Here is a 26,669-nt window from a genome sequence, read left to right as displayed (position 1 = left end):
GTACTTTTTTTGCCCTTAAACTCCCAGTCCATTAATCAACAAATCCTCAAAAAAACACACAGCCAAATTCTTTATACCCAAGGTAAAATACACAATTTTACAAATATATAGATGTGTCTATGAATGTGTCAGTCAGTTCTCATACATTTACTGTACATTGTTATCTGTCTGCTGTTAAGACAGAACTGAAAAGTCACACAGAGACTAAAGGTAGTTCATCAAATAAAATGAGGCAAGAACAGGTGAAAACCAGGTGTGAGGATGTTTGAAATCTCCAAGATTACACTTCATAATTTTGAATTCTGGCTAGAAGTAAAACATAGCATTTTATTTGGCATCCCTATTTTGTATATTTTTATATTAATTTGTTCTACATTAATCTCCTTTGACATAGCTTCCCCTAACCTCCCCCTTCTACTTCTACATACTGCTATGGCAGAATTTCTTTAAATGTCCAAATCTAAGGCTTTTCCAGTTTAGCATCTGAGTTGGTATTGGCTTAATCTAATTTGACCAAACATTATACGCTTGCATTTACAGTGTTAAATTTATTGGACCCTTTCTACAATAATCAGAAGTGAATGCTTTAGAAAATCTCTTCTTCCATATATATATATATATATAATTTTTTTTTAAGTTGCGCAGAGAAAGAACAATAAAACCCAAACAGATATAAACAGCTGAGGCAGCTGACATGGCATTTCATGTCAAATTAATTTGGTTTACATTTTGTACAAAATAGTCTCCTGGCTTAGTTATTAAAGAAACGGAATGCAAGGAGAGATTGTTTTAAAAATGAAACAAAAGAAAAAAGAAAGATATCACAGATTGTAAATGTCAAGTTAAATAAAAGTTGCTGGTTTACATGTACCCATGTGATTACCCAGGGCTGCACATCTGGCTGTGTTTATTGGTCCATTCTGTAGTTTGTAGGAGAGCAATGGGAGTACATTTGTTTTTCACAACTCCTGACAACACTGAAGATGATTAAAATTGATGATTGACAAAGAGCAAGGCACATCAAGTAAGAAATGAAGCTCCATCCCCTTCCCATGGAATCTACAAAAGTTTCCCTTTAAAAAAATTAGTAAACTTTAAAGATAAAAAGCCAAATATTGAGCATTTATAACGTCCAATTATCCTGCTCTTTTTTATTTTAATTGTGAGAACAGTAAATGCATAATATCAAAACTTCAAGTTAGTACTAAAATGGCCAACCTTTTAGTTGAACATGCCCTTGAAGGCGGCAGTGTGGAATTTTATTGATGACAACATGATGTCATTACATAAGAGTTAGGAGAGGTGGACACAAGTGTGGTCTAAAATTGTCTCAGACTGGTAATGCTTTTATTTCAAGATCAATTTGATTTTGAATCATCTTCGTGGAAAAACTACTTAAAGGCTTTACAACATTCTCATGGTGCTTCATTTCTTTCTGCTTACTGTTAAATTGTCTGTATTTTTGTGTACCATAAAGTGCTGGTAACTTGATTCAAAAACAACAAGATTGTGTTTGTGGTTGTTGTTGTGCAAGAGAGTGCAAACAAAAGTATTTATTTTAAAAGCTAAACTTCAAGTGTAAAGTCAGACACAAGGATAAAGAGAGGGGCTAAATATTTCTCTCTCTTATCAAATAGACTTCTGTCTTCGACATTTATTGACAGGATTTAGTGTCCTGAAAGGAGTAAAAAGGGAAAGGAGTGATAGAAACATTTTTGCTTTTTTTTGGATTTGGTTTCCTTTAGGAGTGCACATATTTCAGGAATGCTGACTCAATCAGTGCTCCTCCAGCCAAGATGGGGTTTCTCCTCCTGGTAACTTTAGTTTGATGTGGAACTGTTTAAGGGTTTGTTCCAGCTGCTGTTGGTTGCCTGCGAAGTACGCTGCGATGGCGTTATGGAAGAGAATCAGCTGGTTGTGTAAAACCTTCACCTGAGGAAAAAGAAATGAAAACTCTCAGCGACTCACAACCTGAGAATGTAATTCAGAACTCAAAGTACTGAAAAGGGGGAAAAAAAATTCAAAAGTAAAAAATGTACTGAAATTTTTTTACTGAAATGACCCCAGATTTTATAACTGATTATTTCCTAAAATATGCCTGCCAAATTTGGAGTAGCCTAGACAACCACAGCGCTAACCAGCCATTTGTGCATATATCTTACAGCAATTGAATAATAAAGATGCCTTAATAAGTTTGAGTTCGTCTTTTCCAACAGGATATATTAGTCAACTTGAAATGGCCTTTGCAACATATTTTACTTCTGTAATGTGATGCGTTGTTTCCAAGTGAACAAGAACGGTTAAAAAAAACAAGAGTTTAGTTAGATCAGCTAAAAATGAAGGTTTTTTCAGAGTTGGTTAATTTTTTTAAGATCACAAACATCAGCATCACATTTACAAGGAGAAGATTTAAATACAAAGACATTGAACTTAGCTAACATTAGCACTGTAGGTACAGAATTATCTATGAAACCTGCTACTACCTAGAAGGTCTAGAAAAGAGGGAAGTAGCAGTGTTAGGAAAAACTCATTTCAGCAATTAAGTTTTGTCATACAAATGGCAATTTATTTTAAACTTTCAATTTGGTCAATATAGTGCAAAAAAGTACCAAACAAATACTGAATAGCCACCATATTAACTTTGACACTTCATTTTACTATAGACTATTAAGATATACAAAAGACAAATACATTATTTACATGCAGCTGATTTCAAAAGATACATTTCACCTACCTTGTTTTCCTCCAGAAACTTAAGTTTGACCGAGACGTCATTGCGCATCTTTTCATATTTTTCACGGTGGATCTGGAACTGTTGCTGAGACAGCTCAATCTTGGGGAGTGTGTTGGCATCCCGTGGACCCAGATTGAGCTCCTCTAAATCTGTGCGATACGCATCATATTCAATCCTACCAAAAAAAGCACATGTCATACAGAATGAGAATGTTTTGCTCTACAGGTATATATTATACAAAAGTGGCATACAGTGGTTTATAAAGATATATTCAGACCTTGCTGCTTCATATTGCTTAATGTTGATCAAGGTGTCCTCTATAGTTTTATCCACTAGAGTTTTAACACTGGCGATGAAGAAGTTGATAGCTCCTAACAGGGTTTCTCCATTTTTCGCCAGGAGTTTTTGGGTTTCTGCATTGTAGCCAAATTCCTCCTGAAATACAATTCAATTAATAAAACACACTGAGATGAAATGCGTATTTGTCTACAATAAAACACAAACGCACAAAAATAGACAGCTAGACAGTGAAACACCACAAATAAAACAATGAAACTGTCCCCTCTCTGCAAATTAAGTAATTTAAATAAAATGCTACTCCCCAAGAAACCAATCCACTTTCTGGTTATAGTCTAGTCAAAGTATTTGTGGTGGTTCTGGAAAAAGCAATTCCAAAGTGTATCCATGTCCATGAATAAATGATACCTTATAAAGGCATCCAGTTATACTCTACTGTCAGAATTGCAATTTTCTTTATCAATAAAATCTGAAAATCTATGTAGTCTTCACAGATGCACTTGTGTCGTATTATAGTGATTCAAACCAAATGTCAAAATGATGAAATGATTGTTTGATGGCTATTTTCTATTGGTATATTGCATTTATCTCATATAGACACACACAGACTATAAATAATAATAATAATTTGGTTTGCTGAAAACATGTATTCTCTTTGTATTAACCAGAGTAATCAAAGTTTTTAATCACATGACCTAAATATATGGAGAACCTGACAGCAAGCACTGCTGTTTTTTTTTTAATTTCAAACAGTACTGTTTTACCATTTTAAAAACAAACAAGAATTTTGTAGAATATTTGTGAGATGATCTAAGATTATCATATTCTAACCAAAAATATATAGCAAAATCACTTACAACTATGAAAAAGTACTTAATTAGAACAACTAAAAAACTATAAGATGATGATTATACATACATGTTTAATGAAAACTCAAAAAAATGATTATCATGACATTTTATTTAAAATCAAGAGGCTGTAGCAGATACAACATTAGATAGAACAGTTTTTATACTTACATGTAGTTCGGGTGTCTTGAGACTAAGGTCAGCGAACGCATCACCTAGCTGTCTTTGCGTCTGCAGCATCTGTGCCAGCTGAGTGCACAGCGTCTGCGCCAGTTTCACAACATGCTCGTACTTGCGTTTGTTTTCACGAAGAATCTCGATCTGAGCCTCCAGCTCCAGATCAACCGTACGGGAGCCGCGACCTAACTTCTCTGATAGAATTTGCTTAGTGCACTGTAGGAAAGGGTATAAGATGAAAAAAAAAATATTTTTTTACAACAATGGGCACAGGGTAGATATAGAAACCCTGCCCCATTTTTGTCTCTTTTTTTGATAATAATATAGAGAGGACAGGAAATAATGGAGAGAATAGTGGGGAGCAGGACTGACAAATTGCCACAAGTTGGATTAAACTTCTATCTCACATTCTTTCAACTCCATACAGACCACAACTCTAAGTGCTATGCACAAAATTTTCTGTTTCACAAAGAAAATCCAAGTGCCTCAAACCCAGGCCTTTTTGACGCATTTTTTTTTTACTGAAGACTGATACCTTCATAACCAGCATGGCGGGAATCACTCACTTTGTAAGTGTTGATGCTCCATTTCCTCACCAGCTCCAGTTTCTCTATGGCAGGACTCTTCATGTCATCGGCAAGGACCACTGCTCCTCCCATCTGCTGCTCTCTCAAATCACCTAATGACAGAATGACATCTGTTTATTGACAGTGATTACTGTATGTTATTACCCCTCTATTCTTATTGTGACTCACTGGCAAAAATGATTAACCCCAAAATATGTCACCTGCTTATATGTCACCTGTGATAAAATGATTGAGTGATTGGCTGAATCAAAGTCAATCAAAAGTCTGCAGAGAAAACTCCACATTTAAAATAATTATGCATTTGACAAAACACGACAGCGTAGTTATCGTCAACTAAAACAAAACAAAAGTAATAAAGAATCATTTTTGTTATTTGAAATAAAGCTGAAATAAAATAGAAATATTAGGATGAAAAACATAAACTAAATGGAAATTAGAGTATAGCTGATATAAAACAAACTAAAGCTCAAATACAAATAAATAAAACCATTAAGAAAAACATTTTTTTTTTAAAATGGCAATAGCAATTTTGTAAAAATTTTTTTTTACTAAATTAAGCTAAAATTAAAGTGAAAAGTGAAAATATAAAAATGCTAATTCTAAATATTAAATGAAAACTAAAAATGCTAATTCTAAATATTAAATGAAAACTAAAATAGTATATAAATAGCACAAAAAACCCCTACTGAAACATGGACAAGACTAATACTAGACTAAGCATACTGTAGTTGAAAAAGAGTCTCTTTTAAAATGTCAGAAGGCGGCAGAGACAGTGAGAATCGACAAAAGCAGTGAATTGTTTTGCATTAAAGTCCTGAAAGGGGAAAAATAGGAAATTATTGATGAGAAACGGTCTTTATCTTTTGCGATCAGTCAGGAAGGCAAAAGGTTACAGTGTGGTCAGCCAAGACGAATAAATGAGCCCAGACTTCAAGTTATTAAAGAGGGAAGCAACAATAAGGAAGAGAACAGGCCTGGAGATCACAGAGTTTGAAAGAACACCATCATAAATTTAAACACTGCCAATCTAATGAATGCTGCAAGACACATTTCAAAAGCAGGAAGTGATGTCAATTTTATGTCTCTTGAAGATTGAACATTTCAACAGACATCACTGGAATCTGCTAGAATAAAGTCTTTATGATGGTATAGTCTGAAACTGACAGTGCGGCGTTAGTAAGGGAGAGATTAAGGAACGTAGATTCATGCGTGACGTCGTCCGTTACAGTATGTGGTACCTTTCTGTGTCTCCACCTGACTATCGCTGATGCTGCGAGCTAGCCGGCTGGCTGCCGCAGGACTGGGAACAACTGTAGGTGTGGTGGCCTGGAATGGCGACTCTAAAAATGGTCAATGATGAATTTTTATCATTTATACACTGTGGCTGTATTTTACAAATAGTTTTTCAGACTCAGAGGAGGAAATGTCCATATATCATAAAATGTATTAATTAATGAATAAGTAAAAATAATGTATTGATTGTTTGGCCTTGTTGTTTATGGAAACTATGCTGCAAAAACAGGTAAACCAGAGCTTGGTAATAGTATCAAAAGTACTAGCGCATTAAATTGACCACTCACATTTACACTACCATTCAAAAGTTTAGGCTCAGTCTATTTTTTATTTTTTAAAGAATAATACTTTTATTCAGGAATGATGCATTAAAGGTGCAATAAGAAATTTCTGAGAAATGCTTTATAAAATGTAAATCAACACCTAAACCATAGACTGTAAAAAAAGATGGACAGTGCATCTCCACTTCCTTCCATTGTAGAAAAATGTCTACGCACTAGTGATCCTGAGGTGGAGCCACGGCATCAAGGTCCGTCTTATACTCATACTCAGTGCTGGGCGATATACCAGTTCATACCGAACACTGGCGTTTATTTTTGTTATGATATGTATTTTTAGTATAACGCAATACCAAAAAGGGTATGTCGCTTAAACAACGTTGGGAACTCGGAGCGGCACGACACTGTTTGAGAGGGGTCCGTTTTCACAGGGGTGAGGACACAGCTGTATGTGTTATTACTAAGTGTGACGGTGAAGATGGATAGCTCAAACTATAATTAATAGCTGTCAAATTACATTACAGTGTTTCCCAAACATTGGTTCACAATATCAACACTGCCTGCCACAAATAGATTTTACAAAAGGCTTTGACATTGTTGAATAAACATGAGCAATGGACATTTCAAAGTAAAAACACGGCGCAGGTTTTTTATATGAATGTATCTTTGAAGGGAACTTTAGAAAATTGTTAATACTATTTTCATTTAATCTTTCTTTATCTTTCCAGATAAAGCAGTGTTTATGAGCGCTTTTTGTACAGCCGTTACCGGGGAAACCGCTATTTCTGCTGCTCCTAAAGCACCTCCTGCTGGCACCTCTTCGTAAACTTTACGAAACTGTATTAATACTAGTGTGGAATTTTTCTAAAATATTCACTCATGCCAGTAAAATAGGGTATTCAAAGTCAATACTACTGCAGTATTTCCTCTCTCAATCGGTAGAAAATGTGGTTAACACCCAGTCATGCTTGGAAAAAAAAAATACCGTCATATACCGTGAAACCGGTATATTTTGACAAATAAAGAGATATACATTTTTGGTCATACCGCCCAGCACTACTTATACTTATATGTAGACTGTATGATGATGACACTTTGAATCATAAGTTAGTATAGAAGAATAAAACGTCAACAGCATGTGCCAGTGGTAATCAAATCAAACAAGATGAATAGCACTTTTGCAATTGTGGTTATGTGCACTGAAAAAAAAAAAAAGTAGCGAAAGAAGAGAATATGCACGCGGACATGGCAAGGGAAAAAGTCTAACTTGGCATGCCAATTTTGCAAATGGAGCTTGAGGTAAGTAGTTTTAGCGCTGCCATGTCGCATCAATACGCCATTGCATGCTGCGTTTTTATTGGCTAGTCAGTAGACGTAGGTCGTAGCAGCAAACACACTATGAGATGATCATGTTAAATTTATGACTGAAAATTAACAGGCTATCTTTAGTCGCAATACCGTGAAAAAGGCCACCTTTGAACCTCTCTCACTGTACGACGTAAGACCACCGTTTAGGAGCCACGACCCCAGAAATCCCCACAATTGGTCATCTTTTGTCTAGGACAGCCCAAAATCGTATGTGTATGGGGCACAAAACCTTATTGGGAAAACTAACACTTGAACATAGGTTTGTGAGATAAGAACTACCTAAAATGAAAGAAACCATCTGTACATTGTTTTTTTTTATGTGATTGGATTTTTTTTCCGGCTCATATCGCATTCGACTACATGGAGACCTATACTGCAGCCAGCCACCAGAGGGCGATCGAAATGCTTTGGCTTCACTTTTCAGGACTTGCGTGGCCACTTGACCTAAACACAATTTTGTGAATATTTTCTAGATGTCTGTTCTGTGTGTGTGCTGGAAAAAAAACATTGGTTAATACATAGTCCTGGCTGGAGAAAAAACTCTTACAGCAATCAGCATTAGGGGGCGAATAGGTTCACGATGGGGACAAGAGAAAGTGAGACATTTGCAGAAAGACTGTTTAAAAAAAAAAAAAAGAAAAAAGAAAAAGAAAAAAGAGATGAATGAGATAATACAAAAGAGGATAATATGGGAAAAACTTTCCAGTGTTGGAGAGACGTTAAAGAGCAGGAAGGCCTAAAAACAGACACCGAGTTTGCTTTGTTTCTGCTCGATACAGTTTCTGCTTGAGTAACATTGTTTTTTGTTGTTGCAGAATTTGTTGTTACATATCGTGTTCATTATTTTGGGAGCAGAGCAATACAGGGAAGGGTATGTTTGTTCAGGTGTCGATTTCAAATGTCAACAGTGTTTCTCAGAAATTGCTTACTGCACCTTTAAATGGATTAAAAATTCTTTTAAACTTTCCATTCATCAAAGAATATTGAAAGATCATTTGACATTGAGGACTTACTGCTGAAAATTCAGCTTTGCATCACAGGAATAAATTACATATTAAAACATTCAAATAGAAAAATAATAGAAAACCGTTATTTTAAATTGCATAAATATTTAATTAAATTGCTGTTTTTACTGTATTTTGACCAAATAAATGCAGCCTTGGTGAGCATAAGTAACTATTTTCAAAAACATGTAAAAAAATATTCCTGACCTCCATATTTTAAACAGTAATGCTTGTGTACTAGGGGTGAACGATTTTGAAAATTGCGTTTTTTAACCAATATTGCGATCGCGATTTAATATGCAATTATTTTTTAAGCTCTTTATCTTCTGTATTATTCAACAAAGACAAGCAATAAAACATGATCTGATTCCAAAACGATTGTTGATCTACTTTTTTTCTTATTAATTAATCTTATTAATAAAACTTATAATTACATATGTAATTAAATAAAAAAGATTTTAAGTACTTTAAAAATAATTACACAAACAATTTTATTGAAACAACGGCATGTTAAGAATTTGAAATAGGCTATATAAACTAATATAGCTTCAAAACATAAAACTAGTAAATAAAAAGAGGTACAAAAAACATTGCAATAAACAAAGAGTGCTTTCATTATTTAAGATTAGGCTATCCAAACATTTTCCATTGAAGAGCTTTGAGATTTAACATTAATTTCGCGTCATAAAAGCATTTTGAGATGCAAGAACATTTAACCACAGAGACGGAGGATATGCCATATGCGCGCGGGAGTATTTGAAGTTGAAAGCAGCCTTCTGTGCTTCTATGCCTTCGTAGAGCATTTGTAAGTAAAACACCGGCAGGCGATATCGCACACTGCGAGTAACATCAAGCAAAGCTTTCATATCCTGTGCAATGAAGCCTTTTAAATGTCCCTGTAATTCTTCGCTTCAACTTTTCCGAACTTTATGAAAGATTATTTTGCGGAAGGTTCGAGTGGTGTGTGTGTGTGTGTATGTGTGTGAGAGCATTTGGGGTGTTTTTAAAACACACGCATCTGTGTTTAAAAACTAAGCTCAGAATCGATTCTGTAATTCTCTGAATCGATCCAGAATCGTTGGAGAGAGAATCTATAACACAATATCACATAAATAAAGTGTCACTTGACCAGAGTGTAATCGTAGCCTTTGCGGTTAAAAAAACCCCGCGTTTTATCATATCGCGATATTATCGCACATGCAATTAATCGTTCAGCCCTATTGTGTACACAGAAATGACTATTTGATTTCAGCAACATGAACTGTCGGAGATTCCGATCATAACAGGACTTGTTGTTTCAAATCATGTTTCAAAATGATTTCATTGCCAGTAGGTGATACTGCAGCAAGGAGAAGAAACAAGCTCCATAGCTTACTAAGCTAACAAGTGACAAGGAAAATAATAAAAAGGGGTGGTCAGCAATTACACCCAGCTAATGAGAGGTTGCCAGGTTTCTGTTCTACAAATAAATTCACATAGTAAATGAGCATGAAATAATGAAAGGGGAAAGCAGACTGAAAAAAAAGATCACAGACGACTCTGTAATGAGACAGGGACACCTTTCTTTTCAAATTCAAATTCTCCCTCTCTCCACAACACACACAAAGAGAAACACAGACAAACAAATGTGGGTTTAAATTAGACGAACCGGATAGTGAAAAGATATTGAATCTAATGACTGAAGAATAACACTCTATCCAGCCTGATCTCATTTAATACAATGAGAGGAAGTGTTTTTAAATGATTAACATTTTGTCCATCTCTGAGCGAATTGCCAATCTGTATGTAATCTTATGTAAGCACATACATTTTTGCGCAAACAAACTAGTCAGCTGTAGCATGCTGAGTCATTATTTGTATTTGTGTAAAGAACAAACACAAATGATATTCATGTTCAATGCATGGTTAGTGTTATACCTGTGAAGGGACCCACTTGGACCACTCCCTCAGTCATTGCATAGTTTTCATTTGATTTGTGGGAGTGTGACATGATTGGTCCAGAGGAGATATTATGTGGCACATCCTTGAGAGAAATAAAAGAAAGAGAACAGCAAACAAGAATATAAATGAATGACACTCAAAGATATCACAACAAAGCAATTTACAACATACTTTGTTTGTGTGTACTGTATACTGCGTTTTCTCCCATTTTTCAATCTCATTTTTAGCCGTCAAAATTTTAAGATACTTCATTTCAAAACTGAATAATTTTTGGTCAATTTCATAGCAAAAAACAGTCACTCTTAAAATAGTCTAAACTCTGTAAACTCAGGGTTAATGTTCTCATTTGCATATTTATGAGGACAATAACAAATTACACAAATACAATGGGCATATTTTCAGTGTCAATGTGGCCAAGTAAATCTGCTCTGTGTGTTTTAAGTTACCCTATATGTACAAAAGTATAAAAAGTTATTATAGGGTCTCTCCTTTACACCAAAAAGCTCTTTATTTCCTCAGACATTGAAACTAAATACATGGCATACATTCACAATTTGTAAGAACAAGAACACAATGATTGGAAGCACTTCTTCCCTCCGTTTATAACAATTACTTATATAATCCAATCAGAATGATATGTGATTTCACATGACTAGTACTTTTACACACTTTCCCATGTGCTGATGATATGATTAGTTATATAATGTTAGCTGCTCATTTCATGCTAGGGCTAAAAAGAAGATGTAGCAGCATAATTTAGGTAGTGATAAAGCAAATGTTTTTGGAACAATGACGTTTTTGCAATTATTTAAAATGCATCTGATCACTCTGATAATAATCTAGAAACAATGTGAATCAAAACCACAGCAACAACTGAAGCAAACTTTGTGAAACACAAATTTGTCACTGCCAACACTTTTGGTCATGACTGTGCTTTTAGAGATGCCTGATGATTCATGTTGTCTAATTCTTCTGTTTAATGTGCAGAATGCCTAGCATATAGACTGTTGCCATAGACATGACACACATTTAGTTAAATACTCAACCATGAGCTCTCTGGCTGGCTGGATGTTGGCACACTTTTATGAAGCTAATAAAAAGAAGTCAAGCTCAAAGTAAATCCTAACCCGGATACATGAAACTGAAGGTGGGGCTGGGCAAACCAACAATCCATAACATACAATAATAGCAACTACAGTTCAAACCCCGTGCATTGGTTGGTTATAGAATCAGAGCAATGCTGCATTGATTTGAAAAAAATAAAATAATAATAATAATATTGTTATATATCACAGTGTTTTTCCTGAGTCAAAAATGGTCTTCGGTGGTGGCTGACGAACATGGTCATCCACACACTGTAAAAAGTAGCCTACCCACATGATGTGCAAAACAGTTCGTGAATTTCCGTATCTTATTTTGGTATCTCATACTATGTATGATCTCTTAACGATGTTTGTTTCTTTTGTTCCTCATTGTTTACACATGGTTGCTCATTCTATGCGTTTTTTTTTTTGGCCGCTCATTTCTTCTGGACTGTGGCTGTTATAGGCTATGCAATTATCAGACACCTATACCTGTCACCACCACGGTCATCCTTTCTTGCCCTCTTAGCAAAGAAAGCTGTGATTTTACCACTGGTTTTCATAGCTTTAGATAAGATCCTTCTTTGCTAGACCTGATAATTATTTTAGTATATTATCATATCAATATTAAAAAGTAGCATTAAAAAATGTCTTTGAACTAAGTCTAATTTACTACCATATACAATAGAATAAAATTAGCAGCTAGCTAACAACAACTTGCTTTGTTCTGGTTTCACCTCACTCCAGTGTAAACTAAATGATTTTATGAGTAATTTACTCCACATTGTCAATATAAATAACCAGAAATTGCAGTGGATTATTAAGGCTAAATCTTACAAACCACTTTTGCTAAATGAGGTAAGCACACTTACGTTCTCATCTCAGAGGTGTTCTGAGTAAATGATTTGTTATACACCCATTCAGAAAGTGATGTCTTGTGAATTCAGTGTTGGACAGATCACTTGTTTTAACCATTCATTAAAATTAATCGGTTCAAAATAATTATTTGGTCACAAATTGGACACTAGCGGATGTGCTAATCCCGGCTGTTGGGACATAGCAAAAGATTTGACAACACAGAAAACACTTCATCTCTGAATACTATTATTTTTAGTTTCGTTTATTGAAAGTGTGGCTTATGTAAGCTGCATGTGTGCAGAGCTTGTCAGAGAAGCGGCAAAGTTTTTTCACACCCTGCGGTAATTCAGGAAAAAAATTCTCTGAATGCGCCACGTGCAAAAAAGATTCTGTCTTCCGACCTTTTACCATTTCTGTCTTAGTTTGAAGACAGAAAGTGTGCGTGCAGCAGGGAGGGGCTCTTTGCTTGTTCTCTATCTCAGTTAATATGCACCCGCACACAAGTGCAACAGTCATCTACATCACTCATAAATCATAATAACTAATCAAATAAGTCTTTGGCGGGACAAAAATTAATTTTGGCGGCCACCAAAAAAGTTTAAATGTAGGAAAAACCCTATATAGTTGTAATTGAAATTATTGAACCCCCATTGCAAATCAGGTTGATTGGCAAAATTTACAGACCTTTAGCTGTTTGCAATGAACAAATCAAACAAAAGTAATTTATTTTGGGGAAACATTTGTTTTGTTGAGCTATTTCAACTAGAAATGCAACTTTTAATGACTTCTGCAGTCTCAAAATTATTCAACCCCTTCATGGCAAGTATCTTTAGTAATTAGTAGAACACCATTTTGCTGTTATGACCTGCTGCAAACGAAATGTATAACCACACCAGCTTCTGCAAGGGTTTCTGATCAATTTTAGCCCATTACTCATGAGCAATGGCCTCCAGTTCAGTAATATTCTTGGGTTTGCGTGTTGCAACCGCCTTCTTTAAATTCTCACTAGAGATTTTCTAGGGGGTTCAATTCAGTCGATGGCCACTCTAAAATCCTCCAGGATTTCTTCTGCAACCAAGCCATGGGGGATTTTGAGGTATGCTTGTGAATGTGATCATTGTCCTGTTGGAAGATCCAATGACGCCCAAGCTTCAGCTTTCTCAATGACGGCCTGACGTTTTCATAGGATTACCTGATGCTTCAATGAATCAATCTTGCCTTTCACACGCTGCAGGATGCAAAGCATCCCCAGAGCATCACAGAGCCACCACCATGCAAAGAGTTATTTTCAGCATATGCTTCCTCCAGACATACTGTTGATCCATAGGGCAGGAAAGATCCAGTTTTGTTTCATCGCTCCACAGAACAGAATCCCAAAACTTCTGTGGTTTATTTATATGATTTTGAGCACTTTTCGTGTGCTTTTGGGTCAGTAGTGGTGTACGTCTTGGAGTTCTGGCATGGAAACCACATGTATTTAGCATGCTCCCTAGTGTGCAAGCTGAAACGTCACTGCCTGTTGCCATCAAGTCTTGCTGCAGGTCTTTTGCAGTCACACAATAGTTTTTCTTAACCTGCCTTCTCAGATATCTGGTTGCAGCCATTGACAGCTTCCTTTTTCTGCCCCGTCCAGGTCGTATAACCACTGTTCCTTTAAAGGTGCTGTATGTAACTTTTTCACTCTACTAAAGCAAAAAATACCATAATATGTTTGCACATATTGAGGAAACATGCTAAGTTCACATACTTGTTTCTCTGAAAAACACTTCTACAGCCAGTTATTTTACTTTTAAATGTAAGTTTCCAATGTTTGTTTTCGTTTTGGTCTGTGATACTGCACATTGGCAATTTGCCAATTTTCATTGTCCACTGCGCTCGTTCCTGTTGCGTGTGCTCAACCCGTGTGCGCGCCGTCCAGTCTGAGGAGCAGGCTGCAGGAGAAACAACGATCTCCGATATTTTGAATTGGACTGCAGTACCTATTTCATTCTTCAAGTCTCATGTGCCTTGAGCAGGGAGAACGCTCCCTCGAGAAACACTTTAAAGAGTTTATGAGTCTCGCCCATCAGACCACCTTCCCGGACAACTGCCTGTGTACGTTCCTTGATGTCGGATGTTCCTGAAAGTTCAGGAAAGTCCGTGGAGGTTCCTCGAGGGAGCTTTGCGTCATATGTGGAGTGGGTGCTGGCATCCTGCGGATCTGCGTTCACCGGCGAGGATTCCGCCAGCCTCACTTCCCATCCAGTGCCCAGCCAAAACCACCCAGACGGCGAGCATCATCGACCTGAGCCCACCGCAGGTAGCGCGCTGAGGGAGTGCTGGTGGACGTCAAGGGTGGACGTCAAGGACCCACCCCCCTGCTACTGAGTTCCTGGCAAGAACACTTTTTGATTTTGAGTTTGGAGAGGAAATTTGTCTAGCCCCTGTTTTGTTGCCCGAACCTGTCAATCCTGAACCTGTCAGTCAACTGCTTGTCTCGCTAGCCCCGCCCACCCTACCTCTCCCACCACCTCTCCAAACTATCCCGAACACTTTATTTTTTTTTAGGTTTCTTCAGTCTATCTCCCAGTCTTCAGCCATCTGTGCCAACCAGTCATCTGTCACCCTTCAGTCCCTCTGTACCACCTCTGCCTCTCAGTAGCGAGGTACTGTACCACCTCGGACCTGTTGGGACCTTCTCCTGGGCATGAGGAGCCCAAGGTTCCACCTACAGCCTCAGCGTACTACAATCTGCCTCGACCTATTCCCTGGCTCCTGCACCTGCGCTCCTTCCACCCCCGACCTCCATGGACCATCGGCCATTCGGTCTTGCCGGACTCCCTCGGTAGCACCTCCGCTGCTGACTTGCAGAAGCGTCCGGTGATCTCTGGTCCTTCACCCCTTCTGCTACAGCTTGCTCCGCCTTACCTCAGGCTCCACCTCCGCCCTCGGTAGCTCCAACTCGCCCTCAGACCTCCGGATCCCCACCTCGCTCTCGGGAGGTCGTCGCTGCGGCTCCGTCGCGGCCACCAAGATCTTCACCATTTCTCCACCACCTCGGCTCATCAGCTGCGCGGTGGGCTCCATCCCCATGGTGGCCCTCACCAACATTCCTCCATGGCTCCCCCCTCCGTCAACCCCGCCGTGGGGCACTCTGCTGGCTGTGGCCTGGATGGAAATCCATCAGCCCCTGCTCAAGACCACCCCTTGGCTCACTCCATCGTCATCACCAACCTGGACTTTGTTGTTCGTCCTCCTCCTGGTCGGCCGTCGACCCTCAGAACCTCCTCCAGTGTCTTCTGTATATTTTGCCAAGCCTTTGCCATCTCCTCATCTTATTTGCCTCGTCACCACGGCACGAGGACGCACCTTCCAGGAGGGGGCGTTCTGTCACTCTCTCACACCACATGGACTCGTTGTGTTTTGTCATCACCTGCTTTCGTCACTCATTTGTTGTCACGGACACTAATTACGTTCAGCTGTGTACTCATCAGTAACCATCATTAACACCTATATGTTCAGTTCTGTTTGAGTTCAGTGTCCGGTGTAATCAATATTATGTGTCTGTTGTTCTCTAGTTAAATAAACCTTTGAATTGGATATCACGTCTTCCTTATCTGTCTGCCAGCGACCACCCGTGACAGTTATCTTTTTGTATCCTGTTCCATATTTCATGTGTTCTAGCTAAAAAAAAAACGAGGTGCAACTAATGAAGCCCTTGATTAGTTGCATCAGGTGTGCTTTGTTTTGCAGATTTGTGCTGATGTGAGGGATTCTATTCAGGGGGTTGAATAATTTTGATATATATTATATATATATTCATTTTTATTAAATATTTACTATTACTGCTGATCTATACATACAGTAACAATACATATATTGTCTGTTCCTCCTTTCCAATAATTAGGAACATAAGTAGTCATGAGACAACTTAAGTAATTTTTACATAGTATCTTGGAAACATTTATATCCAAATATTCTGTGTTCAAATGGCACCATTTTTAGTTGAAAAAAAAAAATAGTTTTGCTCTATGCAGGATGTCTTACCCTCTGAAACACTTCCTCGTGACTTTTGTCTGCTTCTCCGTTTCTGGTGACTGAGATTTGAGCAGCTGGGCTTCTGTGGGCCTCCTCTGCCATAGCCACCTTCAATACACATTACACAGACACACAATTACTAGGACATGAAAACAACATTAAATCGGTCAAGCTGAGAGTTCAGATGCAGAGCGCTTCCACCACCAGAAAGCTTTGCACAGGGGCTTGTGAAGTTATAACCGCACCACCATAAACAAAGAAAATACAGCTATAAATAACTAAATTGATTAGATCAACTGCTGTTTTGGAATAAGTATTTAACAGCAACAGGGAAATATAACTATTAGTGAATAAGAAACTCATTACAGACATATCACCCTGTAGCCCAAGACTGTTTGCCCACTGAAGCCAAGCAGGTTTGAGTCTGGTCAGTACCTGGATGGGAGACCTCCTGGGAAAACTAGGTTGCTGTTGGAAGAGGTGTTAGTGAGTGGTCTGTGTGGGTCCTAATGCTCCACTATAGTGATGGGGAAACTATACTGTAACAAGCACCGGTCTTCGGATGAGACGTTAAAACTCTTGACTCTCTGTCTGTGGTCATTAAAAATCCCATGGCACTTCTCGTAAAGAGTAGGGGTGTAACCCCGGTGTCCAGGCCAAATTCCCTCCATTGGCCCAGATCAATCATGGGCTCCTAATAATCCCCATCCTTTGAATTGGCTTGATCACTTCATCTCCTTTCCACCTATAACTTGTGTGCGATGAGCGCACTGGCGCCGTTGTTCTGTGGCTGCCGAGTCAACCAAGTGGATGCTGCACACTGGTGGTGGTTAAGAAGAGAACCCTGACATTGATTGTAAAGCGCTTTGGGTGTACAGTAGTACATAGTAAAGCACTACATAATATATTCCTTCCTTCCTTCATTCATTCATCAGGTACAGGGAGAATAACTTGTTTTCAGTTTGAACACAAACTTTTGGGATCAGGAATATATATATATATATTTTTTTTTTTTCCAGCTGACTCTAATGTTCAATATAAATCGTGTATATAAAATAAAATATCCTAGCAACTAAAGCACAACTTGATGAATGGTGGAGTTAAGCATAGGCTAAACAGATTTCCCTGGATAACCTCAATTAAAAAAAGAAGAAAAAAACCTGCAAGTGAGGGACAATTTTTTTTCTTAACTTCTGTAGGGGAGAAACAACAACTTTGGACTCATTGTAAGTAAATAAAAATATATTTTTATAAATACATAAAAATAGACAAATAAATGGTAACACTAATAAGGTTACATTAGTTAACATTGGTTAATGCATTAACTAACATCAAGTAACAATGGACAATACATGTTACAGTATTAATATTTGTTAATGTTATTTAATAAAAATACAACTGTTCATTGTTAGTTCATGTTGCCTTAGGTCCATTAAATAATATTAACTGACAACACTTTAGTTTTTAGTAATGTATTTATAAATGTTGAAATTAACATCAACTACGAATGTAGTTAACTAATGTTAACAAATGGAACCTTATTGTAAAGTTTTACCTAATAAATAAATAAATAGCCCAAATAAAATCTAACTTGACTGAACTCCTCTGTACAATGACGAGAGAATGTGAGAGAGATAGCAGGCGAAAACTCACTAACAAGATAAAGCCTACATGACATTGCATTAGAAAGTTGTGCCAATTGGCTAAGAAGATTGCTGATGAGCTTCATGGAGTCTTTAATCGCTCTGATAAAAGCTGAAGTTCACTGCATTACAGTAAGTCCACAGGCTGTTTTTACATGACACAAGCTAGACAGAAGAGCTTCTAAGGACACTTGGTAACTTCATGCACTTTTACTGAAAAAGACATAAGACACATTTGAAACGCACAAAAATCCGATCACTCAATCCAGGTACACATGAGCTATAGCGACCATACCTGATCCGACAAATGACCATGGACACGATGCAGGAGTGAGAGTGTGGACTAAGGCCCTATTTACACCTGGTATTAAGATGAGTTTTGGTCGATTGAATCACAAGTACATGAGGGAGACACAAATCCGTTTACACCTGGGTCCTCATTTATAACCATTGCGTACGCACAAAACTGGCCCTGAAAGAGGCGTATGACACTTCCGACGCACAAGTTGTGATCTATATAAACAAACTTGACGGGTAAGTTTGCACCTGCACGCAAACTCTGACCCATGCGTACGAACATTTTGGAGATGGAGCAGTTTGGCGACACCGATGGTGAGCTGTAGTTACATGTCTTTTTGGTCACTTTTAGACAGAAAATCTAAATAAAATTTATACATATAAAGAAAGATAATACAAATATAATTTCACTCACCAAGCCTATCACATGAAGCAAACATCCATCCTTTCTTAAATGTCCGCGCTAGCGAGCGCGTTGGGCCGTGAAGTGAAACTGACGCATAGCATAACACATCTAAAACCGTAAATCTTCCTTATAAGTCCTAATCATAAATACAGTTCATGTTCACAATAACAGTTTAAATAAATAAATGATTTAAACTTTGTTTTACTTCTGTTGTAAAGATTTAGATTAAATATGCCATTCTGATTAAACACTTAAATTACATGAAATCATTACTGAGAAGTTACAACATTTTTTATAATCAATTAATAGAAATATTTGTTGTGGATGCAATTCTTTCGAACATTTGTCCTCTGGCATGTGGTGTTTTAATGTTTTAACTACAGAGATAATTGCTTATGATAATAGCAGATTGTCTGAGAAAATAGTTTCGTGCAAATAATGACCAACGAGGTCTATCTGTTTCCATTAAAAACATAAATCGATTAAAAATACTCTTTGGCCAGTGGAAAAGATTGTGAAAAACTTTCTCCGAAATGTATTTTACACTATTTGATTTATTTATTCAAAAATAGGCAAGGATAGGCTACTAAATTATTTTTATTAATGTAACTAATGTGACAGCACATCCGCATTTCATATTCTCCTGATGTCTTGTAGCCTACTGTTAAACATGTTATCACGTGGGTGAATAATCATATGCAAATGATATGCAGATGAGGATATGCATAGTAAAACTAGGCGTTGTAAGCTCCATATATGGTTGTTTCGGGGAGGAGACGCATGTGCGCACAATCTTCCGCTAACTGGGATTTATAAAGTGAATTCTGCGCAGGTCATGGCGTACGCACGGTTTTCTAAGTCTGAATATTTTTTTGCGTACGCCATTTTTGGCTTTCTGGCGCACGTACACTTTTAGTAAGGATCCTACGCAGTTTTATAAATGAGGCCCTTGGTGTTTTAATACGTCTCTTTTGTCCACTTTCAACCACTTCTGTCCTGATTTCTTTGAGGAGAGGGTCTATGGTAAGAGGGTCTCTTGAGGAGAGGGTGTATGGTCTATGGCTGGTAAATTAATGTGTTTTTCTATCTAATGGACAAAATAAGCTTGCGCATTTTACATATGAACATGCCCGGAGATGATGGAAAAACACACAGAGAGCAGCAGCTTTCATTTCTGCTCTGATAGCCACAAGACCATAATAAGGAATGGTGAGATCATTGTGCTTCATACATTTTTCATCTTCAAACCAAACTTGGGTCTCCAACCGTCAAAGTTTAATCCGGTCTGGCTAGTATAATGTTAATGCATTAGGCCAGTAGGGGGAGAGTAGGTGGTATTTTATGTCTGTTTAAACCCATTCGACCACATGAGCATTTACAATACGAAAGCAATCCAGTCAAATGCATTTTCGACCCTGGAAGTGGTCGAAAGTAGACAAGCTCATAACAGTTTGGACCCCGTTTACACCTGTATTTAGCGTCATCCCTTATCTACTTCGGCAGCGGAGGGAATTTGTTGTGCCCAGGAGTAAAACAAAAAAACGAACTTTCCTTTATTCCACTTGCTCTTAAATTGTTTTATAAATAACTTACAGGTTTGATTGTATGACGCCTGATGTATTTCAGGGTTTTCTGCATATCTGTTTGACTCCACCTGTTGTTTTGTTGTTGTTGTTTTTAAATTTGTGTTAAATTAGGTACATAAGGTTGTCTTGAGTATGTGTTATGTTTGATACATTGCAGGGTTTTTCTCTACAATATCCTGCCTTGTCAAACTCGAAATAAAACTAACTAATCCACTTGTGAGCCGATCGAGCAAAACGCATCCTAATACCAGATGAAAGCAAGGCCTAAGGGTTCTCCGATTGATTGGTGCGCTTTCTTTCCTCCCTAAAAGCCCAAACATGCCCAAATCAGTTAGATCATTGATTGTCATAAAATACAGTCAACTGCTAAACTGCAGTTACATGTGCAAATGAAAGCAAATTACGAATGCAAAATACAGCTTTTTGTCACTATTTAGTTTTGCAATTTAAGCAACATAACACCGGCATTATTTTTACAGTGTCCTTGCATGTGGTTTAATGTGTAACTACAAAAAGGCTATTAAGTTTTGTGTTATGCGGAAAGGCTCAGTGATTTGAATCTTAAAGAACGATCGCTTGTTTGTCTGGCCAGTGAAAACAGCACACAGTGTCCAATAACAGCGCATGAATCTTTCAGAGCCATCTGATGCCATCATGCCAGGACAGTGACTCTAAACTCTCTCAGATGAATCAAATGACAACTGTGGTTCTCACTGGTTTCTTTAAACAACTCTACAAGCGATTCAAATCTGGATTGTCTTTTGCAGTCACAACTTTAAAAGCCCTTATTTCCAAACGCTTTGGAAAAGTTTTTCACCAGATTTGATGATTAAAGGCATATTGATGAACAGTAGCTTGGTCAAGCCCAGCAGAAGAGTCCCCTAGAGTTCAGTTGCTTAGTGACATTAACAAAGAGAGCTACAGAAACAACAGCAATCTGATCAGACATTCTAAAGACAAAGCTGTTATCATGATCTCTTCATAAAAGCAACATAGGTCTAATAAATGCTTGAAGAAAAGGAAAGATGGGTTTCTTAAGCAAACCTTTCAGTTATCAGAATGAGTCAGTTAACATTTCCTTATCAGGACAGGCTGAATAACTATTTCTATCATGCTGACAGATAAAGTGCAGTAATCAGGCATGTGACTAGCTGACAAAAGACAAAAAACTGACATGACGTGAAGGCCGAGTAACCCATACTTGGAATTTGTCCTCTGCGTTTAATCAATCCAATTTAAGTTAGGCTAGTACATAAGGAGCAGTGAGTATTAAATAGACACACAAACCTGGAGCAGTGGCCAGCCATTTTTGCTGAGTGTGGGGATTACATGCCTTGCTCAAGCGACCCTCAGTCATTTCCTGCAGGTATTGAGAATTGAACTTACAACCTTAGGGTTATCAGTCTGACTTCTATAACCATTAGGCCACGACTAAGCATTTTATAAGCAACAACACTTGCAGAGAAGCTTTTTCAGAAACTTAAAATGAACAGTGCAACGCGTAAGACTATTTATTTATATAATTACATAATTATAGAAATAATTATATAATTACAATATAAATTTTTTTTCCCTCAGATTTCCCCAACTCATGTGGGTCTGGTCATACTTTTAAGGTCAGAAATATGGAAAAATCACATCCCTGAGTAATATGTGTCCTGCTGTCAGTTTGTTGCACCCATAGTGCACTGGGCATGTTGCCGTACAAGGCCATTTGCACCAGTCTGCTATAGATACGCCTACCAGAGTCAAATACCGCCCAGCTTTAATAGGAAATAATTCTTAGCAAATTCTAGGTCACAATGGTGTTGACATGTACTGTTCCAGGGTGCAAAAATGCAAAAAAAAAAAAAAGAAGCAAGTTACTTTTGGTTTCCAGTGAAGGATCCAGCATGTTGTAGGCTGTGGCTAAAGGCTGTAAAAAAAATTGTAAATACGGAGAGAAAAATGCAACGGAAAATCTTAAAAACCTCAGTGTTTGTAGTCAACATTTCCAACTGGATGAGCACGAAGACAGTGTTTTAGGCCAAACAGAGGGGACAAAATTTAAAGAAACTGTTCTGTCAGTTCCGCCAAACCTCCATAGCAAAACAGTCGCTGGTAAGAAAGCTGTTGCCATAATGTTTAATTTTTACCATAATGCCTTCTAAAGAGTAGACTAAGTACGATAATGACTGTTCTGTTAATAACTCAGCCAATCCGACTGTCCATGGGCTGGGATACAAATATGGGGAAGTATAATCTGTAGTTTTCACGAAAGCCTGCGAGCGTTTTGCATCATCCGACGGACTTTTACTGACAAATAAACATGAATTTCTCGGTCCAGGTAACACGGAGAACATTGTTCATTTAGCCTACATATACTACCAACATTGAAACAATACAAAGCGGATTGAAAATAAATAAATTTACACTTTAACGTAAAGCAGTTTTGATTTCTATGCAGTTGAATGATTAATTCACTTTGCAATTTGCATAAGCAACTTACTGGTTCAAACATATTTTTCTTTGCTTCTTTTTGGAAACGGAGATGTTGTACTATTTCAGAAGATCCGTATTAGTGCCACCTCTCTGCTAAGTTTCCACTGTAAATTTATTATGGTTACATTTAGAGGACTGTACAAGCAGATCATTTCACTGACACCGGACTATTACAAAACAAGGAAGCACAACATTAAAATTAATTTTTGTTATGGTTAAAGGCTGATGACTGTCAGTTAAATGGGCTCTATGGTTGAATGGGTTCTATACTATATAAAAATACATGACAAACTAGAATGAAGTTTTGCAGTAAATTTACCTATGTTACACTATACATCACATAGTGTCTCTCTCTCTCTCTCTGACAAGTATTTAAACTAAAGAGCACAAAATAGAAAATTAAATAAATGCAATTATAAAAGTAACGACCAAACAAAATTGACCAGAATAGGTTATAAAAAAAATGCACCATCACCCATATAAAGGAGCAAAAGACACCTAGCAATGAAATAGAACAAGAGAAAGATGCTTCATAATGCTGTAACATTCAGGCAAAGGTCAAGTTCTTTTAAAATCACAGACAATTTGGCTGATTCAAATAATATTTATATTTCCTACTTATGAAAAATCATCCATGCCTGAAATCACAGCAACATGTATGAGCGAGATTAAGCATAAGCCAAGCTACAGGTCTCACAATATCATTACAGTCACCTTCACTTCATCTTCTGTCGCCACACTGCTCGTTGTTTCAGAATCACGATTATCCTCAATGATTCCACTAGTTTGATTGTGGGCCTGAAAATCCTCATCTTCATCACCATCCTTACTAAGAGTATTATTGTGGTTTCCAACTTCCTTGTTCTCACTGATGTCAATTTCAGTCATGCATGTTTCATCCAGGCTGTTTTTCCTGGCTTCTGATTGGCTCAGAGATTCAGCAGTATTTTGGAGGCCCTGTTGTTTAGGGTCTGATTGATTATCCTGTGAAGCATTCTTCTCCGAGTCAAAACTAGCTTCTGACATTCCTGAAAGTAAACATACATATGAGCAACTGACCAAGTTCTTTTCCCCTTCTGGTGCTGAATTCAAGTAAATGTTAGAATTCCACAGAGACTGATGTTTCAGGAAGGGGTTCTGCCATTATACATACATAACGGAACAAACATCTACTTTAAGTACAAACCACCTGTAATTATTACAGGTCAATGACCAAGAACCAATTTTGATGGCTGATATTCAGACCTGGCAAAATATGGTTTAGTAAATCGAAATACAGTGTATGCACCACATTTCTTTTAGATAATGTTTTTTGACAGAAAGCCAAATACAGTCCTTCTTATAAACTGTAGACTGCTACTTGCATTCCTTTACACAAAGAAATGCAAATTCAGGCCTAAAAACGACATTTTATACATTTGTAGCATGTACAGCAGTGACTAGTGACTAAGATCCACCATACACTACTCACATCCAAAATATTAAGTTTAATAAGGGAAGAGTTAAATTATAAAGTAGACTAAACTCACAATAGTGAGTTTATGGCTGGAGAATTAGCCAGACTCTATTATGATAAGCTATACATTTGAATGAATATTGAAATGTATGTATGTATGTATCTATGTCTGTCCACATAGAGACTCTCCCATGATGCTCATGTATCAGTAAGAGTTAAGTTAACCTAAAAAATGGGGTAAAAGGTTTGTATAGTGAAGCTCCAGTTACACATGGTGAACTGGTGAACTCTACAAAGGAAGGCTCAAGTGTTATTTAATTATTGATGTCTTGTCTACATATTTTCATATCCAGCAAACAATATAAAAATTATATTCAATACCAAAAGCAACATCATACTATTATCATGCTGCCTCACCTGTGTCATTTACAGTAAGTCCAATTTTATGTTTATTGGTTGCCATGCAAACGTGTCCTAGTTTTGAAGATTGGTTAACCATTCATACATATATTAACCATGATTTTACTACAAATAAAACAAAAAAACAATGCTTACTATAGTTATAAACCATGGTAATCATGGTTTTGCTACACTAACCGCAAGTTTAACTATGGTATTTGTGGTAAAACTGGTTATACAAATGGTAATCAATTTGCCCAAAATCATGGTTACTACACTTTTACTATAATACAATCATGGTTAATTTTCATATCTTGTATAAGTGTAATTTTAAGCATCTATTTAGTTTAAATAGAAGGAGGGTAAAAGTAGGCCACAGACAATTGTAGGAAGAAGCCCACTGTTCCTTCAAAAAAAAAAAAAAAACTATTACGGCGAAGGCTTCACATTGGAATATCTCACTTAGGTCACGCTAGTTTGAACTCTTCATTGGACCGTCAAGTCACATGACGGCATTAATATTCATGAACAATTCCTTTGCCATAGTAGCATTCGTTATTTCGCGTCGTGGACACGTAAACTCTTTTCTACTTCCCATTGTAAAGCAACGTCACAACACGTACAAACAAAAACAAAACAAGGTGTATATTTAAAAGCATCCTCTTTATGAACACACGTTTTGTTGTTTAATTAATGGCATTGTCTTATTCCTTCCTGGAATTCAATCTCTCACTGTTGCACCCGCACGTCACAAAGTTGCTATTGAGTTACTTCCTTTGCCTGGAGCACTTCAGTCCAGTTACGTTACAAAACGCAATAAACATGCCCTTTTACTCTCTATACCGCTTTTATATCAACGATGATTCCTTAATTAATCATGAACATATGAATGATAAGGAATATGAAGAGCTGACATTCCGGTTTTTTCGCCTCCTCATCTAAAGAGTGAAATAATAGATTCATAAAAAAGAAGTCGACAGTTTGGTATACTGAATTTCCTTAAGTTACTTTTCCCCATGGAAGAGGAGGCAGAGGATCAACCCTGCACACTGAAGCCATCATGCCTGCCATCATACATTCATGAGCACCGATGCAACAGTTGACTCTGTTCAACAGCACTCACCTGCTCACAGATTACAACTGTTCTCTTTCCTGTTGCACAGCTCGTTCCATAAAAATGATCTTGGCTTGAGTTTGAGTTGCTGTGTGTATCACAGCATTCGATACACAGCGAGTCCCTCCTCAGCTCAGTGAAAGTCTTTACAAACACACCCGGAAGAGGACGTGTGTGTCAGTAGATATACTGGAGCCACAGCATGCCTGTCTCCTAGCGGTCAAAATAACAAATGCCAACACCGACCAAACAATAAACATCGTAGGCTACTGTAACCACAGAACCAACTCAAATATAAATGTGATATAAATAATATATATTTAACCAACTCAGAACCATATAAACCAACAAAAATTATAAACCAACAAAGAATATTTTATTTTTTGATTTATTTTCATTCTATTTTATTATTATTTATATAGGCTACTGTTTATTCTTATTTTAAACGAGCTTATTTATTATATTTTTTGAATGTATATATTTTAATATTTTTGAGTAAAGTTTTAGTAATTTTGTTAGTTTTTGATATGTAGCTTTTATATTTATATTTATTTTTGTGTTTTAATAATTTTAGTACTTAATCTTAAGCTAATTTTCATCTAATATTTGTATTTTATTTTATGTCAGCTGTCTTCAGAAAATGCATTGAATATATTGACTTGACATTTAGTCCAAAACAATTGTGTGGAGGTTAAACCGATGACTAATATACGAAATAAAACTACTAAGCAGTGTGGTCTCCTCATGGATCATTCCAAAACGTAGCATGAAGATCACAATAATGGGTGTCTTGTAAAATCTGC

At 37.1% G+C, this 26,669-nt stretch overlaps 1 protein-coding gene across 4 annotated transcripts; it reads right to left on the bottom strand.

Moving 5' to 3' along the window:
• Window positions 1–1,315: 1,315 nt before the first annotated feature.
• arfip1 (ADP-ribosylation factor interacting protein 1 (arfaptin 1)) lies at window positions 1,316–26,074 on the bottom strand. 4 transcript variants are annotated; one of them, XM_077232426.1, is made up of 10 exons: window positions 25,876–26,074; window positions 23,612–23,925; window positions 16,494–16,592; window positions 10,504–10,609; window positions 5,882–5,983; window positions 4,623–4,735; window positions 4,051–4,272; window positions 3,012–3,169; window positions 2,735–2,909; window positions 1,316–1,932 (listed from the first exon to the last, which is right to left on the bottom strand). In XM_077232426.1, exons 2-10 carry the CDS (start codon window positions 23,921–23,923, stop codon window positions 1,777–1,779), a joined length of 1,443 nt encoding a protein of 480 aa, XP_077088541.1. In that variant the 5' UTR covers window positions 23,924–23,925; window positions 25,876–26,074; the 3' UTR covers window positions 1,316–1,776. The 4 variants fall into 4 exon arrangements, with proteins under 4 accessions (XP_077088541.1, XP_077088542.1, XP_077088543.1 ...); XM_077232427.1 differs by lacking the exon at window positions 5,882–5,983 and having other exon boundaries at window positions 25,876–26,068; XM_077232428.1 differs by lacking the exon at window positions 23,612–23,925 and having other exon boundaries at window positions 25,876–26,016.
• Between the last annotated feature and the right edge of the window lie 595 nt (window positions 26,075–26,669).

This window comes from Siphateles boraxobius, unplaced genomic scaffold (genome assembly GCF_051911475.1).
Source record: "Siphateles boraxobius isolate OS27281-9 unplaced genomic scaffold, OSU_SipBor_1 17, whole genome shotgun sequence".
Taxonomy (NCBI): Eukaryota; Metazoa; Chordata; class Actinopteri; order Cypriniformes; family Leuciscidae; genus Siphateles; species Siphateles boraxobius.
Note: the sequence above shows the minus strand (reverse complement) of the source record. Positions and strands in the feature narration are given on the sequence as shown.